Below are 27,143 nucleotides of genomic sequence, written 5' to 3'. Positions count from 1 at the left end.
AAGACAAATTGTTCTTTGAGTAATTTTGTTATTTCAATTACATATAACCAATGCTATGCATGTACTGCAGTGTAGCAATGTAAACATCTGCCCCAAAATTTTCTGATGGCTGCATTGGGTTCACAGCAACCTTTAGTTGATTAAGTTCCACCAAGGTAAGTGGACAGTCAATTTCAGGAACCTGAATGCCAGAATTTGTGTCACTGTTGACAAGACCACTGCTTTCCCAGTCTATTTGTGGAATCTGTAGAATCTGATAGAAATTGTAAATTAGTTATTTGAAAAAATCTGAATAGAAAAAAAAGATAAAAGCAAGTGCCTACCTTGTCACAGTCTTCTGAATGGTACTGCTGCCCAAGTTGCCACAGCTGATTAGGAGAGAGGTTGCCCTCAGATGAAATGGGATGGTTGTCCCATCCATCTGTAAATGTATTGAGATGGGCCTGGAGACGTGGGATGAAGGCATAGTGACAGCAGAAAATGTGAAGACTGCTGGATAGATCAAGATGTCCATTCTCTTCCAGCTGGTGCATGCAGAACATGGTAAAAGTGGGAGGTAACTGCAGTAAACACATCCCGCCACAATCGCTCGATTCTGTTTTAAGCAAACGAGTAGAAAAAAAGGATTTCAAAATTACAAATGAATATTAGTGGTCAGCCCTAAAAATTAAAGCTCATGTAATTTAATCTCATATTTAGGAGAGGAAGGCTGCAAATTAAAGTTATTATAACTAATATAATATGTCTGGTAACATTTTGCATGCACACAATGTGCCATACTGTAATTGCAAAAACATTCTAATGTATAAACTGAACAACCGTATAATACAAACAAAGGTGAGTGATTAAAAACAACTATTATTGTCCTGGGTCTCTAGATTCCCTTAACCCCAGTAGACACCCTAAACGAACAGTGCATAAGGGTTAAATAAATAATGTAATATTAACCTCTGATTGTGAACACTTTTACCCGCGATAAAGCTACTTCTCCCTGTCCATTAAATATTATCATCAGAAAAACTGCCTTTCATAATTATTTGTGTTGAGCATATGCATTAGGCCAAATAAACAGATAACATATTAGTCTTTAATGATACAGATTTTTAGTCAAGTAAATAATAATACTAATAATAATAACAATGTAATCATTTGTTTTAAAACGATTTTGTAGATTGTTAAAAACTTACCCTCGGATTATTCGATACCGCCATCGCGACCATCAAAAACAGCGTGAGCTGCCCTGTGTGCTGACGTACAAAAACGTCCCATTTCATTGGCTGGCTCTAGCCAATCAACTGACTTTGCTGCTCTTTTACTGGTATGTACATATTCATCAATTTAATGTTATAAAAAGGTATCTTATTATAAAATAGTTTAAAAACTAAATAATAATAGTAAAATAATCGTACAAATTATTTTTTGCACCCACGTTGGCTGTTGCCATTCATTGGCCGAGCATCAGCCAATAAAACGGCTTTACCCGCGCCCCACCCCCTCTGGATCTTCAAGTCTCACAGGTAGTTCTGCAACAGGAATCTCGCGAAATGTGTTGCAAATGTTAGAGCTCGTGGATTTGCACATGTACAGATAAATCTGAGAGGTTGTGAGTGCCGACTTGTGCTTGTACAGTGAAACTGCAATACGTGCACAGGTAAATTGGAAGCACACACGTGTGTCTATCATTTTGTATTTGTGAATGACATTTTACAAATACACATCTATTAATCTGCAACTTCGAATTTAAAACACAAGTGTTTGGATTATTATGTGTGTGTGCAAATCGAAGGATTCAGCTGTTCACATCAGAGCTGTGAGTGTACATTTCAACCTACACATACAAATATTATTATCACAAGTGCTCACATTTACATTTGTAAGCTCTCAAGTAATGCTACTGATCTACCTTCAATATGGAGGCCCCCAGTGTGCCATTTTTGCGCTGTGCACCCCTGTAGTACAAGAGGAGGACCTTGGCCAAGGACAAGGTACTCGAGCAAAAAAGTGTAGGTCACGACTAGTTTGTTTGAGGTGCCTCCGAAGCGGACAGTGCACTTTACCTGCCTTTGTGTGCTACAGGTGGGAGAAGACCACGAAGAGACGTCTGCCCCGGTCCAATGCCATGAAGACGGTTCGGGTGAAACGCCAGTTCTGATTTTATTTTCACATTCAGCTGATTTGCATGGTTTTTTTTTGGTTTTGTTTGTTGATCAATAAATGTTTTCCTATTGAAAATGTAATCCTATTTGTTATGTCATTATTTTTCATTTGTTTTTTTCATTACAATACTGGACAGGGAAAAGAGTTTGAACTGAAGAAATGGTAAAAACAAACTTGCAAACCCTAAACAGAAAAACAAAACAGAAAACAATCTTAACTTTTAAACTTTTTTGGGTTTAATCACAACCTGTTATATATAAAATGTCTTGCAGTATTTATACTAAACTTTGCTTTTGGAAATAATTATGTTAAACAAATACAATATTTTATTCAGTTTCTCCATTTTAATTGTAAAAGAGAAAAAAAGCTAACTAAAGTATTTATGTCAGGTACAGAACTGTACAACAGTACAGTGGGTGGGCATGGGCTTGCTACTGTTGTCCTGACGGCGGTCTCCCTGGAAAATCGCTGGCGGTGTGCCACAGAACAAATGCTTCTATAAGGGAATATTTTTTTTTAATGGATGGCTTGCAGCTGGTGCGAAAAAAAAACAACAAAGATAAAAAACACAAAAAAAAATTAAGGCTTAGCAATTGGCAAAGGAATATATAGACCTATTAAAAAAAAACAAATGAGAAGGGTAGTCTGTATTCTGAAGTATATAGGCCTGCAGTCACTTAAGGCTGAGCGAATATAATTTTTAACAATAAAATATGCATTCCTTAAAATAAAAAATAAATTAGGCCTTTGAACAAATGATATTTATTTCATGTTTTTGTGTGTTATGTTTGGTATATGTTGTTAAAGCAGTCTGAGTCTTTATTAGGGGAAAAAACAAGAAATTTGCACAATGTTCGAGTTAGTGGAGGCGTCCGCCCTGCTTTAACACAAATATGGAAATATGTGAGTCATAATTATATTTATTATATTTATATATATTTATATATTTATATTATTATATTTATTATAAAATATGTTTACCTGTGGCTATATAATGCAGGGCTCCTTGTGGCCACAGATTCAACTGTAAAAAAGCATTAAGCTGCTGATAGGTTTGCGCTTTGGGCCATTTCTGCAGCTCTTTGAGAGCCAATAAAAGAGGCTTACATTGTCAACATTCCGTTGGCTCTAATTTTCATACGGAAGGCAGTGTTGCCTATAAATATTCACCTCCCGCACTGTTTACTCATATGTAGGCGGCAGAACACTGGTCTTGGTCCACTTCAAGTATTTGTTCAGCTTACAATGGCAGAGCGATGACCAGTGCTAAAGCTGAAGGTTGAAGAAGATGTGATGGAAGGCTTTACATACAATGTGTCGCCCAGTCCAAGTGAAACAGTCCTTTCTTCACCGCAATAATTCAGAGTGCCAAAAAGGAGTATCACAGAGTGGTGATGTTCGCACTGGAAAAGCAAGTGATATTCAACCAAGCCGAGTAAGCCCGGCTGCAAGAGAATGACCGTAGCTGAGGTCAAGGTGCTCGGTCCCGGGCAAAAGGTAGGAGTCTTGCCGCAGTTTGTTTGAGGCACCTGCCAAGCGGACAGCGCACTTAATCTGCCTTTTTGTTTTATAGGTGGGAGAAGTGCGCCCTCGGTTCAGCAAGATGGATCCATAAGCAGGGTGGTCAGCATGAACGGTGCTGACTATGAGCTGAAGGGGATGTGAGTCAGCGACATCACTGGTGAAATTAAGCTGACACTTTGGGACACCTATGTCAATGCAGCCGAGTGCTCCAGATCGTACGCCTTCAGAAATGTCGTGATGTGGGAGAGAGATGAGTGCATCTGCCTTACCACGGGTCCCTCCAGCACCATGGAGCAAATCGCTGACGTGGAGGAGAGCAGAGTGGAGGCAAAGGGCAGGTGGTCAGAGGCAAAATCAATGGTGCTTTTAAACGCCAACTTCAAGAGCATTAAAGTTACGATCCAGCGCTGCTGTTTCAGCTGCCACTTCAGGCAGGCGGAGTTCCATGAGATGTCCGACTATCAGAAGTTGAAGCAGGCGTAGCTGTCTTTCACCACAGTGTTCGGTGGGAAGGGAACGGTGGTCATGGAGGATGACACCAAAAAAGTCCTCTTGACTAATACGGTGCTGACCCGCTATCTCTGCGATGCTGTTAATCATTGTTCAATGACGCAAAGGCCAACGAGGACCACTTCCTAGCCACACCGGGGTTCTACCTGACCGTGAGCCTGGACGGATTCCGGTGCGGAGGACTAGTCTGATGGTCGCTTAGAAGCAGATCACGGCAAAGGGACGTTCGCCCAGCTCCGGTGCCATGAAGTCGGTTCGGGAGAAACGCCAGTTCTCTGATTTTGTTTTAACCTTCAAGCTGTTCTGCATGTTTTGTTTTTGTTTTGTTGTTGCTCACTAAATGTTTCCGTTTTGAAAATGTAATCGTATTTGTTATGTCTTGTTTTAGTATGCCCAAATTATTAGTATCTGAAATGTTTCAGCATACCAAAAATGTTCATTTGCAATTAAAAATTATCATATGCATTTGTTTATATCTTTTTCAACAAAGAAGGTCCATACTGACTCCAAAGGCAGATACTGATAAGATCAGGGCCTGGTGCGTGGACTTTGGGGGTTTTACGATGTGGTCACATGTTGATTGGTCAGTTTAAATGTCTCAGTATTTGGGCTTTATTCACATGGTCAAGAAAGATTCAAAATAGCTGGTAAACTTAGCTTTGCTTTTTTCCTGATCTGTTCTTTTTCTGCTCTGCAGTCTATCTTCTCTGCCTCTTTAAGGCCAACTTGCTCTCTTTGTCTCTCCCTCCCCCTGTCTCCTTCTACCTCTGGTAACTTTAATTTTACATTTAAGCTGGGTACAATTAATATCAGGTTTTATCATTGCATATTTTATCATTTTGGACAGTTATTTGTAACTAATTCAGTTGTAGCCATAGCAAGTTATTGTCATTAAACCATTTTATTTTCAAGTATTTGTGATTTACTTTTGATTTAACATCAACACTTAATTGCTCTATATTGCAATAAAATACAATCAGTCTGTCTGCTTTTATTGTACCTCCATTTGCTTAAATTGCGTGAAACAGAAATTACAAGACTGTAAATCTTGTCAATAGTTAAATTTGGTAAATTTCAGATTACCTCCTCAAGGATGGAAGGGCTAATTTCTAATGAAAGTGATGTATTGATCTTCATTAAACAGAAGAAAGGGAAAGCGCCAGGCCCACACAGTGTTTCACCAACCTGTCTGAGAACCTGCGCTGACCAGCTGGCTCCTATTTTTTCACAGATCTTCAATAGATCACTGGAACAGCGCAAAGTTCCATCCTGCTTTAAGCGCTCCACTATCGTCCCTATCCTGAAGAAGCCAAAGATCACAGAACTCAATGACTACAGACCTATTGCCTTAACATTTGTGGCCATGAAGTCATTCGAAAGACTGGTGCTAGCATATCTGAAAGACATCACTGGACCTCTGCTGGACCCCCTGCAGTTCGCCTATAGAGCAAACTGGTCTGTGGATGATGCAGTCAATGTGGGACTGCATTATACCCTACAACATCTGGACAAACCAGGGAAATATGCAAGGATTCTGTTTGTGGATTTCAGTTCTGCCTGTAACACCATCGTCCCATCACTGCTTGAGTACAAACTGGCCCAGCTCTCTGTTCCTAGCTCTGTCTGTCAATGGATCACCAGCTTTCTGACAGATAGACAACAGCTAGTCAGAATGGGCAAAATCACATCCGACAGCTGCACCATCAGCACTGGTGCCCCCCAGGGATGTGTTCTTTCTCCACTGCTCTTCTCCCTGTACACCAACGACTGCACTGCAAAAGACCCCTCCATCAAACTCATTAAGTTTGCAGACGACACTACTGTTATCGGCCTCAATCAGAACGGTGACGAGTCTGCATACAGACAGGAGGTGGAGCGGCTGGCGTTATGGTGCAGATACAACAACCTGGAGATGAACATGCTCAAAACAGTGGAGATGATAGTGGACTTTAGGAGAAACCCCCCTGCACTCTCCCCACTCACCATCATGAACAGCACTGTGGCTGCAATAGTCATTCAGGTTCCTGGGCACCACCATCTCTCAGGATCTAAAGTAAGACATTCACATAGACTCTATTGTGAAGAAAGCCCAGCAGAGACTGTACTTCCTTCGTCAGCTGAGGAAGTTCAACCTGCCACAGGAGCTGCTTGTACAGTTCTACTCAGCTGTCATCCAATCCGTCCTCTGCACTTCAATCACCGTCTGGTTCAGCTCAGCTGCCAAAACCAACCTCCATAGACTACAGCGAATAGTCCGGACTGCTGAACGAATCACTGACACTACCCTTCCTACACTTCAATAACTGTACTCTTCCAGAGTGAGTAAAAGGGCTCGCAAAATCACTCTGGACGCCTCACACCCAGCACACTTCCTGTTCGAACTTTTACCGACTGGTCAGTGCTTCAGAGCACCAAGCACAAAAACAGCCAGACACAGGAACAGTTTCTTTCCTCAGGCTATCTACCTTATGAACAGTTAAATATTCCCCTACTGTGCAATAAATATGTGCAATACTTTCTCATACGCACTTGTACACAGCACCTTATATCAATATGCAATGCAATACCTTCTCCATTCGCATTTGTACACAGCACCTTATAACCTGTATATTTATAACAAATCTGTACATACAATTCAACATCCAGATTTTTATTTTGAATAAATGCATCTCTGTTTAATGTTTATCATCTTTTTTTTTTTTTTTCATTTTTATTTTGTGTTGTCACTTGTCACTTGATGTACACTGGAAGCTTCTGTAGCCAAAACAAATTCCTTGTGTGTGTGTGAAGCACATTTTAAGTCATTCGGCAGTACTACAGTTCGAACCGCTGTGGTTTTAAAACCCATTCTTACAATCATATATCTTATTTGTTGTACATTCCAGTCTCCCCCACAAGTCAACACACCTGAGGCCTCCTTGGCTATAATAGTAAATGTTTTTTTGAGAAATGCTTTGTCTTTTTCAGGTGGTCTATATATATATTAACTAATGTAACTTCGTTTTGGTCGATAGTTCCTATAATTAGGTTATATCGTCCTTCTTTATCAGTAATCTTAGAAATTAATTGGAAGTTGATTTTATTTGAGATAAATGTCATTACTCCTTGTTTACGACTATTATTATATGAGGAAAAGAAAACCTTAAATCCCATTTTTTCTAATTTCTTATGTTCTGTATCAGAAAGATGTGTCTATTGCCAGAAGATTACTTTTCATTTTAGCCACGAGTTTGCTTCTTTTAATCAGAATTAGTAACCTATTAATATTCAAAGTAATTACTCTATATTCCTGTTTTTGCATATACTATAATCAGATGTTATTGCGAAGATCACGGTGACCAGAACAAGAAAAACACAAACATAAATATCTTGAACCACATAATAAAACATTACGAAAAAGGTCTCCAAACCTTGAAGTCTTAAAATAACTTCCTAATGTGAGGGGAAAGCCTTCCTTTTCTAAAGGGCCCCTTCCTTGCTGTGCCTATTGCACAAAAAATGTTAACGAATATATTCAGCGCCCATATCTGGCAATATTATATTCTTGTATTTCTGGCTAGGTTTTCAAGTTAAATATTTCTACTAATTATAGCAAGGGATTTTAGTTGTATAAATTAGAATCCCTTCATGTCTTCCTACCAGCATGTTACTCAATGACTTGAGTCTTGGTGTGCTCTAATCGTTCATCTTGTGTTGTTGGTCAGTTCGGTTAAATACCATTCTTCCTTCAAACAATTTAAATGTCCATCATCGGTGAATTAAGTCAAGAAGTTTTACCAGTCTCTCAGAGTTCTTTGTTAGGATCTGTCAGGTTTTACCCTTCTTTCAAATGGAGCTAGTGTTGTCCCTTTGAAATTCACATAGTTTTTCCCAGATCTTCACTTGATGTTTTTCCTTACTTTTCTTCCATGTCACTCCTTTTGCCAAGGTCTTTGTTTCACTTTCCCAGAGATCCCTTCAATAGTTTCTTCTTCGCTGTTTATCTGTCCTTTTTCTTTCAGATCTCTTGATGCCTCCGTCATTGAATTGTACACGACCGGGCCGTTTTCCAGAAAGATTCTACGTTTCGCTGGCGGTGGTGTTTGGAACTTAATCCCCTTTTCTTTCAGAATTTTTCTTATCGGAGCAAAAGCCTGTCTTTTCTGTTGGATCTCAGGTGGGTAGTCTTGGTCAAAGAAAATCCTTTTTTCGTTCTAGTGTATTACTTTCTTTCTCCATGCGGAGGACCATTTTTTTGTTTTGTATTCCAGGAAGAATACCACCACTGATCTAGGGTGGTGTCAGTGGGTGGTTTTGGTCCGAGTGCCCGGTAACACCTTTGGCTTTTAAGGTCCAATTTGTCGAGTGACAGTTCCATTTTGATAATCTTTCCACCAAGTCTTATTATTCTAATTAGGATATTATTCCCTTTGCTTCCTTCCGGGATTCCAAAAATCCGAATATTATTTCTACGTGATTCTAGATCTAACAGTTTCTCTTGTAAATTTTCTTGAATTTGGATGGTTTGATCGAGCATTTTTCATCTCAGCAATGTTCTCCTCCAATTCTCAAACTCGCTTCTCCACTTTGTTGAAATGGTCGTGCCCAACTGAGCCTGGTTTCTCTCAAGGTTTTTTTTCTTCACTTCCGCCTTTAGTGAAGTTTTTTTTCCCTCTCCGCTGTCGCCACTGGCTTGCATGTTTCGGGATCTGTAGAGCTGCGCATCGTTGGATTTGCTCTTCAGTATTTGGACTCTCAGTAGTGATTATTAAACCACACTGAACTGAGCTAAACTGAACTGAACTTAAACACTACAAACTGAACTACACTGTTCCTATTTACTGTGACCTTTTATGTGAAGCTGCTTTGACACAATCTACATTGTATCAGCGCTATACAAATAAAGGTGAATTGAATTGAATTGAATTGACCTGCCGTAGCATTTAGGTCCGTAATAAGGCCATCCAGATTTTGATTGACTTCTTGTTTAAAGTTACTTAGTTCCATTTTCACATGTTTTGCGAGAGAATCTTGGAAGGCGGTTAAATCACATTTAATATCTATCTAGAAAGCTTTGATGTCCGTATGTATTGCTGCAATGCTAGCTGACAGGCCATCAGCTATCCCGTCCGTCTCTAATTTTTATCTGTTGATTTCTCGTTTTTTTCAGGTCTCAATGGTTGTTTTTGTCCCCCTCTATGTTATTTAAATATGGTTTAGGTTATCATATATGATGTAAAAAGGAGGATTAAAACCAGTGTGTATGGGAGCGCTCTTTCTATGCTGCTACATGTGTCGACGCCATACCGGAAACCATCCTATGTGTTTCTTAAGCTGCCCCAAATTAGTGAAACTCTGTACACACTGATCATGTCTAGGGTTTCTCTCCAGTGTGAATCCTCTCATGTGTTTTCAGGGTTCTTAAGTGAGTAAACCTCTTACTGCACTGTGAACACTGGTTTTTCTCCAGTGTGAATCCTCTTGTGCCGTTTCAATTCTGCAGCTGTATTAAAAGTCTTCTCACATTCCAAGCACATATACTCTCTCGTGTGGATCTTTGTGTGTTTATTAAGGTGTGATGATTGGCTGAAACTCTTCCCACACTGAGTGCATGTGAATGGTTTTTCCCTGGTGTGGATCTTCATGTGTCTATAAAGCGTTGATGATAAGCTGAAACTCTTCCCACACTGGTTGCATGTGAATGGTTTCTCTCCAGTGTGGATCATCATATGTTGATTAAGGTGTGATGAGTGGATGAAACTCCTCCCACACTGTGTGCATGAGAATAGTTTCTCTCCAGTGTGGATCCTCATGTGCTGATTAAGGTTTGATGAGCTGTTAAAACTCTTCCCACACTGAGTGCATGTGAATGGTTTCCCTCCAGTGTGGATACTCATGTGGTGATTAAGGGATGATGAGCGGATGAAACTCTTCCCACACTGAGTGCATGTGAATGGTTTCTCTCCAGTGTGAATCCTCATGTGGAGATTAAGGGATGATGAGCGGATGAAACTCTTCCCACACTGAGTGCATGTGAATGGTTTCTCTCCAGTGTGGATACTCATGTGTTTATTAAGGTTTGATGAGTGGCTGAAACTCTTCCCACACTGAGTGCATGTGAAGGGTTTCTCTCCAGTGTGGTTCCTCATGTGTAGATTAAGGGATGATGATTGGCTGAAACTCTTCCCACACTGAGTGCATGTGAATGGTTTCTCTCCAGTGTGGATCCTCATGTGAATCTTAAGTTTGCTTTTGTTTGCCAAACTCTTTCCACACTGAGTGCAGGTGAAACAATTCTTGTCTCTCTTTTTCAAAATACCATCAGTCTGTAAATGAGTTTTGTCCTCAACTTTGACATGATGTTCCTCCTCTTTTCTCCCCTCATTCTCTTCAATTAGGTCTGAAATAAATAAATAAACAATAGTTTTCATTAAGTCTTAAAACTCTCATCAAAAGCTGAAAAGTGAAAAGACACTGGAAACATTGGCTACACACACTATGTAAAATAAAACAGATCATATTTTGTTCGCTCCATTAACGTGTACACATTAAAGCAGATTCAATTCAATTCATCTTTATTTATCTAGTGCTTTTACAATGTAAATTGTGTCAAAGCTGCTTAACATAGGTCAGTCCAGTTTTCAGAGTTTCTTACATAATTGATTATAAAAGTCATTTTGGTCGTATTGATCAGACACAGATTTGAACGCTGTAAATGGCCTATTTTTATTCATATATATTCAAAATTACAACAAAATGTTTTTATAAAATTTGTAAAGCAGACAGGGAATACTTGTTCATTCTGCGCCTGACTGGTAAATGCATCAGAAAAAAAGTTCTGGGGTAACAGCTGAACAAACAGCTGAATATTTTCCTCACAGACATGAGACATGCCTGTACAGCATCTGCATAAAGTCTGGAATGTGCACCTTTACCCTTATGAGCTGTTGAGTCATTTTCATCCATTCAGGGGGATTTTGAGGCTTAATTTGGCCAAAACTTTCTCTGTTTCAGCAAACGGACTGATATTTGGGGACATCTTATTTTGACATATTCTGGGAAAATGCTTTGAAATAAATAAAAAAAAAAACTCAATACACTCTGGGCAAATTTAAAAAATAAGGAAATGGGTGAGAGTATAAAGGAAGAGGAGGAGAGTTGAAGAGGGCAGATTTCGGCTCTCTAAATCACGCACAGTGGAGTTCTACACAACCACTCTCTGCTGTATGGGAATGAGACTGCGCGCCACATCTGACAGGACCGAAGAAGCACGTGCACTTCCGGATATTATGCATAGCCAAACAAAGGTAAATGATGTGTGGGAGCGTAATGCCCTTGGTCACAGCAGCTAAAATACAGATGCAATGGGACCCCTGTTTAGTTTATTGGCGCGACCCGTGCCAGTGTTTTGAGCTGCTGTGACGCATTCTCCCCCATCTAGAGTCTCATCCAACCTGACCTCTCCCGGAAGCTTTGCGAGTCTCCCGCAAATTTATACCGGCCACGTGATCCTCCAAAATAAGTCAAAATACTCGGAAATCATGGCGACGAGAGTGAATGAGCAAGACAACAGATTGCAAGAGGCACAGCAAGTAAGCATTACATTTCTTCGGTTAAATAAATAGAGGGATTTGCACTCGCAATAACATTACTGCTGTGATGTTTTAATTACTGAGTGATCTGCTGTCATTAGTTGGAGACCAGCAAAATATTTGAATGGTCCTGCATGTATTTAGCCCTTTTTACATATATAACAACTGAAAGTTCTGTGTTTTTGACAATATTGCAAGTTCACTAAAAGCTGGCTGGAAATATTAGATAAATAAAACTTGAACATGAATATTTAAAGAGCCCATATTATACATGAAATAGGGTCATATTTATGTTGTAAGGGTCTCCAACAACAGTCTAATATGCATGCAAGGTCATAAAACACTTTGATGGTCTTATAATCTGCATTTATTTTTACCTAATTATCCCAACGACTCCCATATGAATCATTCAGCGATTCATTTGTTCCCAACCCCCTCCTCAGCGCGAAGCTAATCTGCGCTGATTGGACCGATGACAGCCTGCTGCGATTGGTCGACAGTGACAGGCTTCAGCACGAGACAGAGTGAAATGCCCAGCTGGTAATCAACTATATAAAAGTAGTCACAGTGCATACACGCTTCATAGTGTAAGGCTTTTTTCACACACACACACACACACACACACACACACACACACACACACACACACACACACACACACACACACACACACACACACACACACACATACTGGTACGGGTGGTTTATTGGGACTTTTTTCCCAAATAAGTACCATCATGGTATATGGGGACCCACATTTCCTTTTGTCTTACAGATTAGTAAGAAATATGAATCTTCTCCATATTGCATGGGCAATAATTCTGTCTACTCAGAATTTAATTATTGTGAAAGAGTCTGGAAATATTAAGACCTGACATCCTACAACAATGTGGGGACAGGGCAAAAGTGGGCGTTTCTGATTTAATCATGCATTATGAGGACAGCCATGAGTGTTACACACACACACTAACAACCCTGGATTATGAGCACAATCAGTGTTTAAGTGGACTTCACTTATACACACCAACACACATTACCAACACTGGATTATGGGCACAACTAGTATTTAACTGGACTTTACCCATACACACCAACACACATCACTCACACTGTATTATGAGGACAATTAGTGTTTAACTGGACTTCACTCACACACACACCAACACACATTACCAACACTGGATTATGGGCACAACTAGTATTTAACTGGACTTTACCCATACACACCAACACACATCACTCACACTGTATTATGAGGACAATTAGTGTTTAACTGGACTTCACTCATACACAGTCCAGTTAAATGGGTCCAATGATATATAGGTAGGTACTGATTGATTGAGAGAGAGAAAGAGAAAAAATCTGCACTGGAAATAACATCAAATCACTTTGTCTTAAATGCATTTATTTAACAAGGCTTTTAAAAAAGCCAACAATAATGACAACAGTCTTTGGGGTTCTGTCCCTTAAAGGGTTTAGCCGATGTTTACTCACCTTAATGCCATCCTAGATGTGTATGACATTTTTTATTTTCAAACACATTCAAAGTTAAAGAAAAAATTCCAGGCATTTAAAAAAAAAAAATTCCGGGAACTTAAAAACATTATAATGCACAAACAAAATATAGCACAAATATAAGGACTAAAAGTCAAACTATCCCATACGCGTCTGTGAGGTTAATATATGTCTTTTAAAGCAAATCGAGGGGTTTTTGTAACTGCCAACGGTTGTATGCTCTTTGTGAAGAGTCAAGTTGGCTGAGTTCTGAACATCCCTCTGATTCAGACTGTTCTTTGATAATTTTTTGATTCAGTTTGGTTTATCTGATTCTGTCCAGTCACCAACACCGATACGGCTGTTTCAGCAATTTGAGTTAAAATTTGTAAGAAATGTAATATTTTTGTTACAAAAACCCATTGATCCACCTCAAAAGATCTGTTAACCTCATGGATACGTGAGACTGACATAGATTGTAATAGATTGACAATAGATATTTGTGCTTTTTTGATCTTCCAAAAAGGGCCACAATTCACTTCCATTATACTGTGTTTAGGTGCCTAAAGAAAATTTTAAATAACTCTGAATGTGTTCGTCTGAAAGAAGAATGTTATATACGCCTAGGATGGCATTAAGGTGAGTAAATCATGGGCTAATTTTCATTTTTGTGAACTAACCTTTTAAGGTTTTGCTTTTCAGTGTTGAACTGCACTGACTGGGTAAACAAGACTCCAACAAAACATTCTAACATTTTAACAATCTAACATTTCTTTTTCATTTGCAAACCTCGGTTCCTCACAAAGTCCCTTATATTCTGTACTGTTCTTTCTCTAAGAACAGGATCCTCTGCAATCTTGCACTGCTCACACTCTGATTTTGTGGCGAGGTGTCCCTTTAAAATGTGGGATTTCAAATGTTTCATGACTGCATTGACTTCAGTCTGGCTCCATGGTCTTTTCACAACTCTCCTCGATTTGGCCTCTGCAACATAAAAAAAAAAAATATATATATATATACATTTTTCACTGACATTCAAAACTAAAACTATAAAGACTGTATATTTACAGTCAGAGTATGGGCTTTTTGCATTCTACTCAATAGGAGAGCAGTTCCTTCGTGCTGCCTGACTGGTGGATTTCTTCAGCTTAATAAAGGTGTGTATGTTTTTATCTAATCTAATAAGTGTTCCCTGTTCTGTAAAGTATATTTTGCCATGTAAAATAAAAGTATACAAAATGTTTCAGTTGTTTTTTGCCTTGCATGATAAACTGATGATGTTAATATCAAAATAAATTGAATTCTGTATTATAACATATGTTCTCTAATCCCAGTACTGTTTAGGTTTGCTGTTGCCCTGTAAACAGCAGTCCATCACCAGCTCAGATTTAAGTGACACGCCAGCACGGGGATCAGTGCAACTTTGGTGAAAAGGCATTAGAATAATATTTTAGGTGAAAAGTTATTTACATTATTTCTAAAATGTTAAACACTGTTTCAATGAAATGAAACGTAAATTGTGCTATTTCATCCAAATAAATTGTTTTAATATATTTTTGTCTGTTATTTTGCTTATTCACAAATGTTTACCTTTTGATTATTGCTGTTGCCTCTAGTAATTATATAAGATTTCTAAATTCCAACCCATTTTAAGCCAGCAATATTGTGGTTTTTCAACAAAGGTTAAGTTAAATAACCCTACACATACCTGAGGTGCTCTCAGTCTCATCAGGGGACATTTTTCTTTTTCCTGTAAAAAGAAGCAATATTCTATTCCTTTTTGTTGCAGTGCAAACAATTTGATCATATTAAATCTGAATATATACAAACAATGCTAGTATAAAAATATACTATAAAAAATACCTTTTGAACTTTCTGCCTCTTTCTGGGTTAATTCAATCCCTTTTTTGTTTCCTAAATTGAAAGATAGAAACAAAGAAAACATAGATAGTATGGATAGATAGTGGCATCAAGAGTCTCCTTAGAGGCTACAATATAGCCACATTACATTATAGTCTGGTTCTAAAACTGCACAGCTGAGAATTGTACAGGAGAGATTGAAAAACAAGGCAGAGATAACATTACAAACAGCTTCTCACTACAAATAATATTTCTATTATTAATTACTATACCTATGCATAACTGTATTATCTAATGTTTAAAGTTCACACTATTTTTGCAAACTACATTTTTATGTATATTTGCAGGTTAAGAATTCTACTGTATGAATATATGATGATAAACTTGAACTTGAGATTTTAGTCTCAAAATCCTTTATTGTATCATTTACATTAATCAGTAAATGAAGTCAGTAACTAAACAGCCTACAGACTTGTTATCAGATTTTTTTCCTAATAAAGTCATGCAGACTGGAAAGAGAGCTTGCATGAAGAATGTGGCAGGCTTCTGTGGTCACTTCTGCAGTGAAAACCAATGCTATTGTTGCACAACAGAATAAGGCCCAATCTCAATTCTATTTTTCACCCCTACTCCTTCCCCTTGAAACAGAGTGAGAAGTGGAAGGGCTTCAGATCTACCCCTAACACATGGAATAGCGCTACAACACCTGCACACATCATCATATGTCATCCCGATCTCTTGCTTCATATGAGATAGATGATGGAGTCCTGAAAAATCTGTGTTCGAAGGGGTATCTAGCCCTTCCCCTTATGGCCTGTTTTCTGAGTGGTACGGTACAGTACGGTATGTTTTTATGGCTGTTTCCACTGTCAAAGGGTACCTAAAGCGAACCGTACCGAACCACTTTTTGGTCACCCTTTCAAAAGGGTACAGAGCATGAGAAGGGGTACCGAAAGATGGAGCTGGACGCGCAGCTGAACGATATTGGTTTACTGAGATGCGTCATTTGCAGAAGCAGGAGAAAGAAAACAAAGGAACTGCCATTTTTACAAACACAGTAGAGACATTACACCGTAATAATATATACATATAATAACGAGCCCGAGCTTATACAAATCTTGTTGTCATCTTGATTAACAGCCACAATGCCAAAAAGGACAAAATCTGCTGTGTCCTGTTGTTGTTTTACGAGCCCGTCTAAAACTTCGAGCGGTTTCACTTTCTCCAGAGAACTCACGATTGCGTATATATTTGAAATAAACTTCTTGAGCTTATATTAATAACGTGCTCATTATTATTGAAGAGCTCTAATATCCAATCCTTTCAGAAACAGACAAACGTGAGAGTGAAGCACAAAATAAAGGAGAAGCCGGAAAAAACAGCAGCAAACGATGCTTCTGCAACCTTAAACATGAACAAACTGCCATGTTTAACTATTATTATCACCTTTTGGACTATTATGAACTGGGAATGACGGAATTATTGTCTAACAGAGGCTACATGTGCTGCTGAAGATTACAGACATAGATGAGAGATCTGCTCTGACTGTGGGCTGTATTGAATTTAAAATATTGCTTCTTACATATAAAGCTTTAAATAATCTAGCTCCTGTTTATCTAACCAATCTTCTGTCTCGCTACAATCCAACTCGCTCTTTAAGATCTCAAAACTCAGGGCTTCTGGTAGTACCTAGAATAGCAAAGTCGAGTAAAGGAGGTCGAGCCTTCTCATTTATAGCTCCTAAACTCTGGAATAGCCTTCCTGATAACGTCCGAGGCTCAGACACACTCTCCCAATTCAAAACTAGATTAAAGACCTATCTGTTCAGTAAAGCATACACTTAGTGCACCACTTAGGGGGCTTCCACACAGGTTATGCATCTTGCTGATATACACTGTGAACATCAGCTACGCTAATTATTTTCTTTATTCTCCATTTCCACCTGGGGATACTCTTCCCGAGGCCCTCAGACTATGCAGAGTCACTGATTCGATCCAAGACCAACGACGAGATGATCCCAAGGTTTCCATATCCTGGACCTGGCCGAATCCTGAACAACTACTGCGATGGTCATGGAAGAGTGGAGAACATGAGACTGTTTCCTATGACGCTCCAGAGACAGACGAGTCTTCGCTGAGGCCAGCTTCCAGCCTCTGCCACTGAGACTGCAGCTCTGCACAAGACGTTTGGCCAGCGGAGAAATTAAAATGGTCGTGCCCAACTGAGCCTGGTTTCTCTCAAGGTTTTTTTTCTTCGCTTCCGCCTTTAGTGAAGTTTTTTTTTCCCTCTTCGCTGTCGCCACTGGCTTGCATTGTTCAGGATCTGTAGAGCTGCGCATCGTTGGATTTGCTCTTCAATATTTGGACTCTCAGTAGTGATTATTAAACCACACTGAACTGAGCTAAACTGAACTGAACTTAAACACTACAAACTGAACTACACTGTTCCTATTTACTGTGACCTTTTATGTGAAGCTGCTTTGACACAATCTACATTGTATAAGCGCTATACAAATAAAGGTGAATTGAATTGAATTGAATTGAATTGAAATTGTATTGCGTGTTGTTTTTGAACCCAAATGAGCACTAATGTCTGCTGTGTGTAGTTTTTCTGTAATTGATAACATATCCGAGATTGTAAGGGTCTGTGTGTTTATACATGTTGCATTTCTTTATTTATATTATAGAATTGCAGACGTTACAGTAGGATATTTCACACGATCATCTACAGTTATAATCAAATCATGTTGATAAAAAGGTTAGTAATGCCATAATAAACTTGTTATAGGAGAACCTCTTCTTAATGTTATCAACTCATCTTTATCTTTAGGCCATGTTCCAAATCCTTACAAGTTAGCTGTTATTAAACCTATTATTAAGAAACCACAACTGGACCCCAGCAACTTAGCTAATTATAGGCCTATTTCAAATCTTCCATTTATATCTAAAATGCTAGAAAAAGTTGTTTCTGCTCAATTATGCTCCTTTCTGCAGACCAACAATGTTTTTGAAGTTTTTCAGTCAGGTTTCAGAGCTCATCACAGTACAGAAACTGCATTAGTGAAAATAACCAACGATTTACTCTTAGCTGCTGACCAAGGGTGCATCTCGCTATTAGTTCTACTCGATCTTAGTGCGGCATTTGACACCATTGACCATGGTATCCTTATTAATCGCTTAAAGTCTACAGGTGTCCAGGGACATGCCCTACAATGGTTTAAGTCATACTTAACTGACCGTTACCAGTTTGTGAATATTAATGGACAGCCTTCACAAGTCAGCCCAGTAAAGTACGGGGTGCCTCAAGGATCAGTTTTAGGCCCTTTGCTGTTTACAATATACATGCTACCCCTGGGAGACATTATTAGAAGACATGGGATCAGCTTTCACTGCTATGCAGATGATACTCAATTATATATTTCAACTAAACCTGACGAGACGTCTAAACTGTCCAAGCTAACTGAGTGTATTAAAGATGTTAAAGACTGGATGACCAACAATTATCTTCTCTTAAACTCAGACAAAACAGATTTATTACTTATTGGGCCTAAATCCTGTACACAGCAGATCTCACAACTCGACCTACAATTAGAGGGATACAAAGTTAGCGTTAGTTCTACTATAAAAGATCTGAGTGTCATATTAGACAGCAATTTAACTTTTAAAAATCATATATCCCATGTCACAAAAACTGCTTTCTTTCATCTGAGAAATATCGCTAAATTATGAAGTATGCTATCCATCTCAGATGCAGAAAAGCTAGTCCATGCTTTTATTACTTCTAGGCTGGACTACTGTAATTCACTGTTTGCTGGCTACCCAGCATCCTCTATTAACAAACTTCAATTAGTACAAAATGCAGCTGCCAGAGTTCTTACCAGGTCTAGAAAATTTGATCACATCACCCCAATTTTATCCTCCTTACACTGGCTGCCTGTTAAGTTTCGTATTGAATTTAAAATATTGCTTCTTACATATAAAGCTTTAAATAATCTAGCTCCTGTTTATCTAACCAATCTTCTGTCTCGCTACAATCCAACTCGCTCTTTAAGGTCTCAAAACTCAGGGCTTCTGGTAGTACCTAGAATAGCAAAGTCGAGTAAAGGAGGTCGAGCCTTCTCATTTATAGCTCCTAAACTCTGGAATAGCCTTCCTGATAACGTGCGAGTGGAGTGGAGAACATGAGACTGAATCCTGTGACGCTCCAGGGACAGACGAGTCTTCGCTGAGGCCAGCCTCCGCCACTGAGACTGCAGCTCTGCACAAGACGTTTGGCCAGCGGAGAAATTAAAATGATCGTGCCTGGTTTCTCTCAAGGTTTTTTAATTCTTCACTTTCGCCAATTGGTGAAGTTTTTCCATCTCCGCTGTCATCACTGGCTTGCATGGTTTGGGATCTGTAGAGCTGCGCATCGTTGGATTTGCTCTTCAGTGTTTGGACTCTCAGTAGTGATTATTAAACCACACTGAACTGAGCTGAACTGAACTTAAACACTACAAACTGAGCTACACTGTTCCAATTTACTATGACTTTTTATGTGAAGCTGCTTTGACACAATCTACATTGTAAAAGCGCTATACAAATAAAGGTGAATTGAATTGATGAACATTTATACAGTATTTATGTATAAAGCATCTGTTTTGTGAGAAGTGCTTCTCATATGATTTGTGAACGACCTGTAAAGCTTTACTTTGACATTTACACGAGCGAGAATGAGGTTGACTGAAACTTTGTCGTACACCACACCCACCAAAAGGGTACACTTTGTACCCTTTAGGCAGTGGAAACGCAAGCCTGATAGAGGTGACCCGTACAGACCTGTACCGTACCCTACTGTTCCAGTCAGTGGAAACGGGCCATTAGCCCTACGCCTTCAAGCTAAAGAGAATTGGGGAGGGGCTGAGGGGTAGTATTGGGATCGGGCCTAAAACCTAAAACTTACCTCTCACTTCATTGGTAGGGTCTTCACGCTTCGTCTCAGGGTCTGAATCTTCGTCATCACTTATTTCATCCTCGTCTAATTCCAGATCAATTTCATCTACAAAAAACCATATTTGGCAAACAATCATACACATCATTAAGTGCACATTTTAATTTACATTTAATTCCAATTTAGCTCCAACATTGTCAGTAGAACTAATACTTTAGTACTGTACTATAGTACTTTATTGTCATTGTAAATTAATTATATATTTATGTCTTATCACATTTTTGGTCTTTTCACATTTCCTTATATGATTACAATGTACTACTTCTAATGACTAATTTTCTTTTTCTACTTTTTTTTTTTTAACTGAAGTAGCGTTAAACGATTAGTTCAGCCCAAATGAAAATTATATCATTAACTACTCACTCATGTCATTCCAAACTGGTAAGATCTTTATTCATCTTCAGAACACAAATTAAGATATTTTGATTTTAATCTGAGAGCTTCGTGATTCTCCTATAGACAGTAAGAGTTCTTACAAATTAAATTACAAATTGGGTTGTTTATATGCCATTTCGAAGATGAAAAAACCTATCCCTTTAAGTACTTTGTAAATATGTATAATTTTTAAAATGATTCACGCACCTTCAATCTCAATTTCATCTAGAGATTTTCCTTGGAAGCTTGCAAGATTTCCTTTCTCCATTGCCAGCAGAAGCTTTGAGATTTTTGCAATTTCTATAGTTGCATCTGGCAAGCGATAATAGTCTCTATGGACCCGAATGTCATGGCCCAAAAAGTTGGCCAGCTGGTCTAGCTCATTATCCTTCAGATTAAGAATCTGAGACATTGTCGCCACTTGCTTGCGGAGCTGTGTGGACTTGAGATGTTCCGGATTCTTTGCCCCACACTGACTTGCAAAAAGTCTGATGCAGTCCTGTCCCCTGAAGAAGCTGGTGGGTGAGCACTTCGGTCTTCCAAACAGGAAGGGGTTCTCCCTGTCAACTCCGCATGCATGTCTTTTATCAACAAGAAGTTCAATTGCTCTGAGAAGATCAGGACTCAACAAAATAGCAACTTTTCTCCCCCTTTTGCCCATGATTTCTACTCTTTTGAAATGCTTGGACATTTTTTGCTCAAATGGAGAGAGACCGAGAGCTATGTCCTCATGAAGCTCAGACTGATCTCTTCTTTTAAAACACTCGAGGGTCATTTTTGAGACTTCTCCTGCACGACGTCTGTTAAATATTATTACTTGCGCAAGTGTCACTTTGGTGAGCTCTGAATACGTTTGTGAAGACTCATGATTATTCAGGGTGTTAAATGCTTCACCTGCTTTCCTCTCTAAGTACTGGTGGAGAAGCTGCACATCCTGTGTAAATGGTATAGTGGATGGTTTGTTGAACTTTGATTTGCTCAAGGTAGCAAGAGCAGCATGGGACACATGTTCTGCCCATTCACTGGAGCACAGTCTTTTGAATCGCTCTGCTGCTTTTGTCATATCATCATCCTCTGCTGCTATTGCCCTGCAGAGAATGATGTCACCAATCTTATTAAGCGAATGTCCTAACTTCAGTGCAAGACTGGGTGTCTTATATGAATGGCTCTTTTCATCATAACCAGCAACATCTTTCACAGCCTCAATGACTTTGTAAAAATTGTTTGGTTTCACAGCATCTTCAAAAGTAAATATGGAGTGTTGTCTTCTCAAGCTTATCAAGAGTCTGCCCATTTCACGAACTTTCTGTCTGATGTATTCAGATTTTGTTGGATCACTGCCATGCTTGTTATAAAGACTCTGACTCAACTGAAGTATGAGAAAATCATTCCGAACTACAGATGAAATGTCATCATTCTTCATATTTCGCAAGATCTTCCAAACCTCAGGAGATATTGCTTGGGAGAAAGTTGACTCTGCAATATCTGCCAACACTAAGACTTTAGCCTTTCCAGTTGCTTCAGACTCTGAAAATACTTTTGAAGGGCATCTCCGAGTATGACGCCACAGCTCATTGCGAACAAACAGGCCTTTACAGTATACACAGTGAACATACGATTTGGCACTCACTTTACTCTCTGATCTTCCTGGCCTTCTTCTAACCTTCAGTGGTCCACTTTTACTTTCCATAACCTCTTGATTGTGTTCGTAGTTGCCTCTGTTTCGTAACTTCTCAAGCAACCTTTTTCTGTCACGCGAGTTTTTAGGGAGCAAGAATGCAGCAGCAATTTCTTTCTCACTATCTTGATGCTTTTTAAAGTGACGGGAAATTTTAGATTGAGGTTTCTTGCACACATAGCAATAATTTTTATGGGTGGATAGAGTTTTTTGGGGGGTTCCTTTGAGGCTTGACACGCTGTCAGTTGCTGACTGTTTATCAGAAGACTTTGTTGGCGTCATCTTAAAACCTTGGAGTTTGTCAATTTTGTTTGTGGTACTGCCACTATCATCAACAGGTACATGATCAGATATGAGATCTTCAGCAGAGCAGTTTTTATCCCACACTATGTCTTGAGTGTGAGAAGTAATCAGTTGTGGAACACTCTTTGCCCTCTTTAAAAAGTCAGATCGTGTGGTTTTATGGGATGGTGGTTTCGTTGTCTGGACAGACAAATCATTATCACTGCCACTGTTTTGTTGGGAGTCAGGGATGAAGTCATCAGAGGAGTCATCGCTTGAGGTTTTAGGGCACGGAGAATATAGTTCATCAGAGCTGGTTTCTTCAAAGCTGGAAAATTCAACCTCTGGCTAAAAAAAAAACAACATTTATAATGATAATAGTTTCATTACAATTAAAACCCCATTTACAAAATACTGCACTATGCTTAAAGTCCAGTGCAATTTTCATGTAACAAACTTCGTGTTAATAGTTAATAAATAATATAAGTGTTCTTGACATACCATTCTCATATTCTTCAGAAAGCAGGTTTTGTGCCATGACTTTGAACATACTGAAGAAAAAAAATTGTCTTTTACTTTTCAACAGATTACTGCACAATTTTCCATTAATTTTTTCTTTAATATAAACTTTATTTACTTAAAAACAACAAATGTCAAAAAATATCCACACAGATTCAAAATGATCACACATACATTCCTATACTAATTATTTGAGTGACACAGATACTTACATTTGCAGGTTAAAGCCAGCCATTTTCGACTTGACACAGGACCACTACAATTGTCGCATGAATCCAAACTGGAGATAACATCACTGTGAACTTCATGGTGACACTGTAATAAGGGGAAGTTTTTATTAAAATTCAATTCAATCCAAATCTAATTTTATACGCAAGTGTCAATTCGGTGTAATGAAATAATAATCTGATTGGTTTAATAAAAATAATCATATGCCTAATTATATGTTTAATTAAAAACTAACTGAATACTTCATTTTGATGGCCTGAAAGTCACAGCAGTTAGTGTGCACATCAGGTAAACCTCATCCACGTTAAAATGTTAAATCAATACCAAAACACTTTGGACATGATTAACAAAAATCTTAAAGCCATTTGTAAAAAGAGCTAACACACAAACAATCAAATTCTATTAATCAAACATGTTCAAATATAGGGGTCCTCACAAGGCCACACTGTCCTTACATTTCATGTCCATGTCATGCCCATCCCCCAATACACTATCCATTATTATAAATGAATACAGAAGGGTATATTTTACTCAAAGAGTGAGTCGTCACAACAATGTTTTTGAGACAACAGTCTAAAAGACAATCTAAAAGCCTAAAATGTTGCTTAACCCTCCTACATCTAACATTGTCAGTGTTAAGAAGGAAATTAAATTTACGTACTTTGTCTTTCCCTGATGTGGAGGTCTTCGCACTGCATTCAATAATGGCCTCTGGTGACTCTCCACATAATTCCTGTAAATGTGCGAAACAGAAACACAATATTAAGACAAGTCGGTTTGGAAAGTGGCGTTTTTTTTTCTTTGACTCATTTGATGGAAACCGTGATTGTTGCAAATGTTTTATGCAATATTTAAATTTTCCACATAAGTTACATTTGCAGTTTTGGATGGAAAACCAGCTCATATCAAGAAGGAAATTAAATTGACAACTTGCTTTGTCTTTTCCTGATGTGGAGGTCTTCACACTGCAATCAATCATGGCCACTGATGACTCTCCACATAACTCCTGTAAATGTGAAAAGGAAAAAAGGTACAAGATTGGGTCAAAAAGCTTGCCAAGTGGCTACCACAATAATGTAAATGAATCCTGAAACACAAAAACTAATGGATCAATGAAGTAATGTTGCCTGGCCATATACAGACATGTTTGCAAATGAAAAAAATCTAATAGGATAATGGACAGCTACAACAAAATCATTTGTAATCTGAGTTTTGGTAAAGGAGAGTAAATGCAGATATAAACTAAGCCTAAAAAGCCAACACATAACCAAAACAAACCCCTATAGACTGGTGGAACTATGACAGCACTTTATAGACAAAACCCCAAAAGCAAGTTTGTGTTTTAGCATTTCTGCTTTCAATGTCCTAATGTCAATGTTTTTTTAATGGCATCTTTGTAAAATCCCTAAATTAAGGTGTATGGTTAACACAAGCTTACGATACGTCATGTTTTATTCTTTGAAATAAAACAAACCAAAGCGGTTACGTCTTTTTATAACAAGTTGCTAAAAAGGACTACAGGTGCTGTCAGACATTAAACAACTCACAGTGAACATGTTCATGGTGATGAGGTGACGATGAAGGCAAGCGAACATGGTGTAGTTTGTTTATAGTCTAGTGTTAGAATTTTAGTTGTGGTGCTTTTATTCAGGCTTCAACATTCAGACAATTGTAATATATTGTGAAGATGATCTCAATGGACCAAAAGTTCAAGTTTAATAAACTATGGTTGAATACAGTTGATTAGTTTTGTAATAATCCTATTGGCTTTTTGCAGAGGGGACTAGTGTGCTGCTAACTGCTATTTGGCCTATAATGAGACATTATAGTCCCACCACTCTCTTCAACAAATGTGTTCAAATATAGGGGTCCTCACAAGGCCACACTGTCCTTACATTTCATGTCCATGTCATGCCCATCCCCCAATACACTATCCATTATTATAAATGAATACAGAAGGGTATATTTTACTCAAAGAGTGAGTCGTCAAAACCATGTTTTCGGGACAACAGGACAGGGAAAAACAACCTAAAAGCCTAAAATGTTGCTTAACCCTCCTACATCTGACATTTTTTAGTGTTAAGGAGGAAATTAATTTTACGTACTTTGTCTTTCCCTGATGTGGAGGTCTTCGCACTGCATTCAATCATGGCCACTGGTGATTCTCCACATAATTCCTGTAAATGTCAAAAGGAAAGACACAAGATTGCTTCAGAAAGCTTGCCAAGTGGCTACCACACTTAATTAATTAATGAACTAATATAACCTGGCCAATTGCAGGTCTTACGGAAAAGCAAATGAATGAAGAAATCATGGACAACATCTAAAATTTGATTTGTTATTTTAGGTACAAGAAAGCAAATGGCAAGCATAAACTGAGCCTAAAAAGTCAACACATAACCAACCCAGCTCTATTCATCAAATGTGTTCAAATATGGGGGTCCTCACAAGGCCAAACTGTCCTTACATTTCATGTTTATATCACGCCCATCCCCCAATACACTATCCATTATTATAAATGAATACAGAAGTGTATATTTTACTCAAAGAGTGAGTCGTCACAACAATGTTTTTGAGACAACAGTCCACGGAAAAACAGCCTAAAAGACTAAAAAACTACAACACCTGCACACATCATCATATGTCATCCCGATCTCTTCCTTCATATGAGATAGATGATGGAGACTGCTGTAGTTATTATAGTTGTGTTATTTTTGGACATTTATCTTCAGGAAATCACTGAAGGCATATATCATGTTATCATGATAATATAATGTGGCAATAAGATTATAACTATACTGTGCATTTACACCCGGGCCAGATTCATGTATACACATACACAACAACATTAACATTATAGCAGACATTGTAGAAACCTCATTCTCAGCCACTATACTTTTCTGACAGGGTTTTCGAGTGTCATCGAGTGTCAGAATGTCGTGGGACTGCTATACATAAGTTATTATTTAGGGATTATAAATAGCTAAATTTAGCGTTTTTTTTTTTTTTTTTTTTTTTTAAGCATGATGGTAACACACGAGCGATGTTATGAATGTATTAAATCATGTGCTTGTTTGTTGTAAAAATTCATAATAATGATCAAAAAAATGCTAATCTGTGCATCTCCTGAATTCTGTGTGCAGCCATGCTGTCGCTGTAGATGATATATTTTGGGAAATTTTCCTACCCCTTGGTTTCGAGGGCTATCTAGCCCTTCCCCTCACCCCTAAGCCCTATGCCATCAAGATAAAAAAAATTGGGACACCCAATTCTAGGGTAAGGGGAAGGGCTAAGGGGCAGAAAATTGGGATTAAGCCAGTGTCAAGAAGGAAATTAAATTCACTTACTTTGTCTTTGATGTGAGGGGCACTTACTTTGTCTTTACTTTGTCTTTGTCTCCTGATGTGGAGGTCTTTACACTGCATTCTATCATTGCCACTGATGACTCTCCACATAATTCCTGTAAATGTCAAAAGGAAAGGCACAAGATTGGGTCAGAAAGCTTGCCAAGTGGCTACCACACTTAATTAAATAATGAACTAATATAACCTGACCAATTGAAGGCGTTTAAAATTGGATTTTAAAATTTGATTTCTAAAATTGTATTTGTTATCTGATTTTTGTACAAGAAAGTGAATGGTAAGCATAAACTGAGCCTAAAAAGCCAACACATAACCAACCCAACTCTATTCATCAAATGTGTTCAAATAAGTGGGTCCTCACAAGGCCAAACTGTCCTTACATTTCATGTTTATATCACGCCCATCCCCCAATACACTAACCATTATTATAAATGAATACACAACAGAGTTGAAAAAAAAAACAGCCCAGGAAAAATAGCCTAAAATGGTGCTGAATCCTCATATATCTAACATGGTCAGAAGCTGTTTCCATCCACCTAAAAATGTATATGGAAATGCGCATAAATTTTGAAAATGCGCATAAAAAACATATGC

The 27,143-nt window shown here is 38.4% G+C and overlaps 2 protein-coding genes across 2 annotated transcripts in view; both read right to left on the bottom strand.

Annotated features, from left to right (window-relative positions):
- The window catches only part of LOC130221935 (gastrula zinc finger protein XlCGF26.1-like), a 151,600-nt gene that overhangs the window by 115,598 nt on the left and 8,859 nt on the right, over positions 1 to 27,143 (bottom strand). The gene's annotated exons all lie outside the window — the stretch shown is intronic.
- On the bottom strand, positions 9,494 to 11,136 carry LOC130222630 (gastrula zinc finger protein XlCGF49.1-like). The gene is made up of 3 exons (XM_056455163.1): positions 11,106 to 11,136; positions 9,958 to 10,567; positions 9,494 to 9,717 (listed from the first exon to the last, which is right to left on the bottom strand). Exons 1-3 carry the CDS (start codon positions 11,134 to 11,136, stop codon positions 9,609 to 9,611), a joined length of 750 nt encoding a protein of 249 aa, XP_056311138.1. The 3' UTR covers positions 9,494 to 9,608.

Source organism: Danio aesculapii, chromosome 4 (genome assembly GCF_903798145.1).
Source record: "Danio aesculapii chromosome 4, fDanAes4.1, whole genome shotgun sequence".
In the NCBI taxonomy this organism is placed as follows: domain Eukaryota; kingdom Metazoa; phylum Chordata; class Actinopteri; order Cypriniformes; family Danionidae; genus Danio; species Danio aesculapii.
This window is presented reverse-complemented; position numbering and strand designations above follow the sequence as displayed.

Excerpts from the sequence above, each read along its gene's own strand:
- LOC130222630 (XM_056455163.1), bottom strand. The coding sequence starts at position 11,136 with ATGGATGAAAATGACTCAACAGCTCATAAGG. Across the intron at positions 10,568-11,105 it reads TGACTCAACAGCTCATAAGG|TAATTGAAGAGAATGAGGGG; the intron begins GTAAAGGTGCAC and ends TTATTTCAGACC. Across the intron at positions 9,718-9,957 it reads ATCCACACTGGAGAGAAACT|GAGAGAGTATATGTGCTTGG; the intron begins ATTCTCATGCAC and ends AAAGATCCACAC.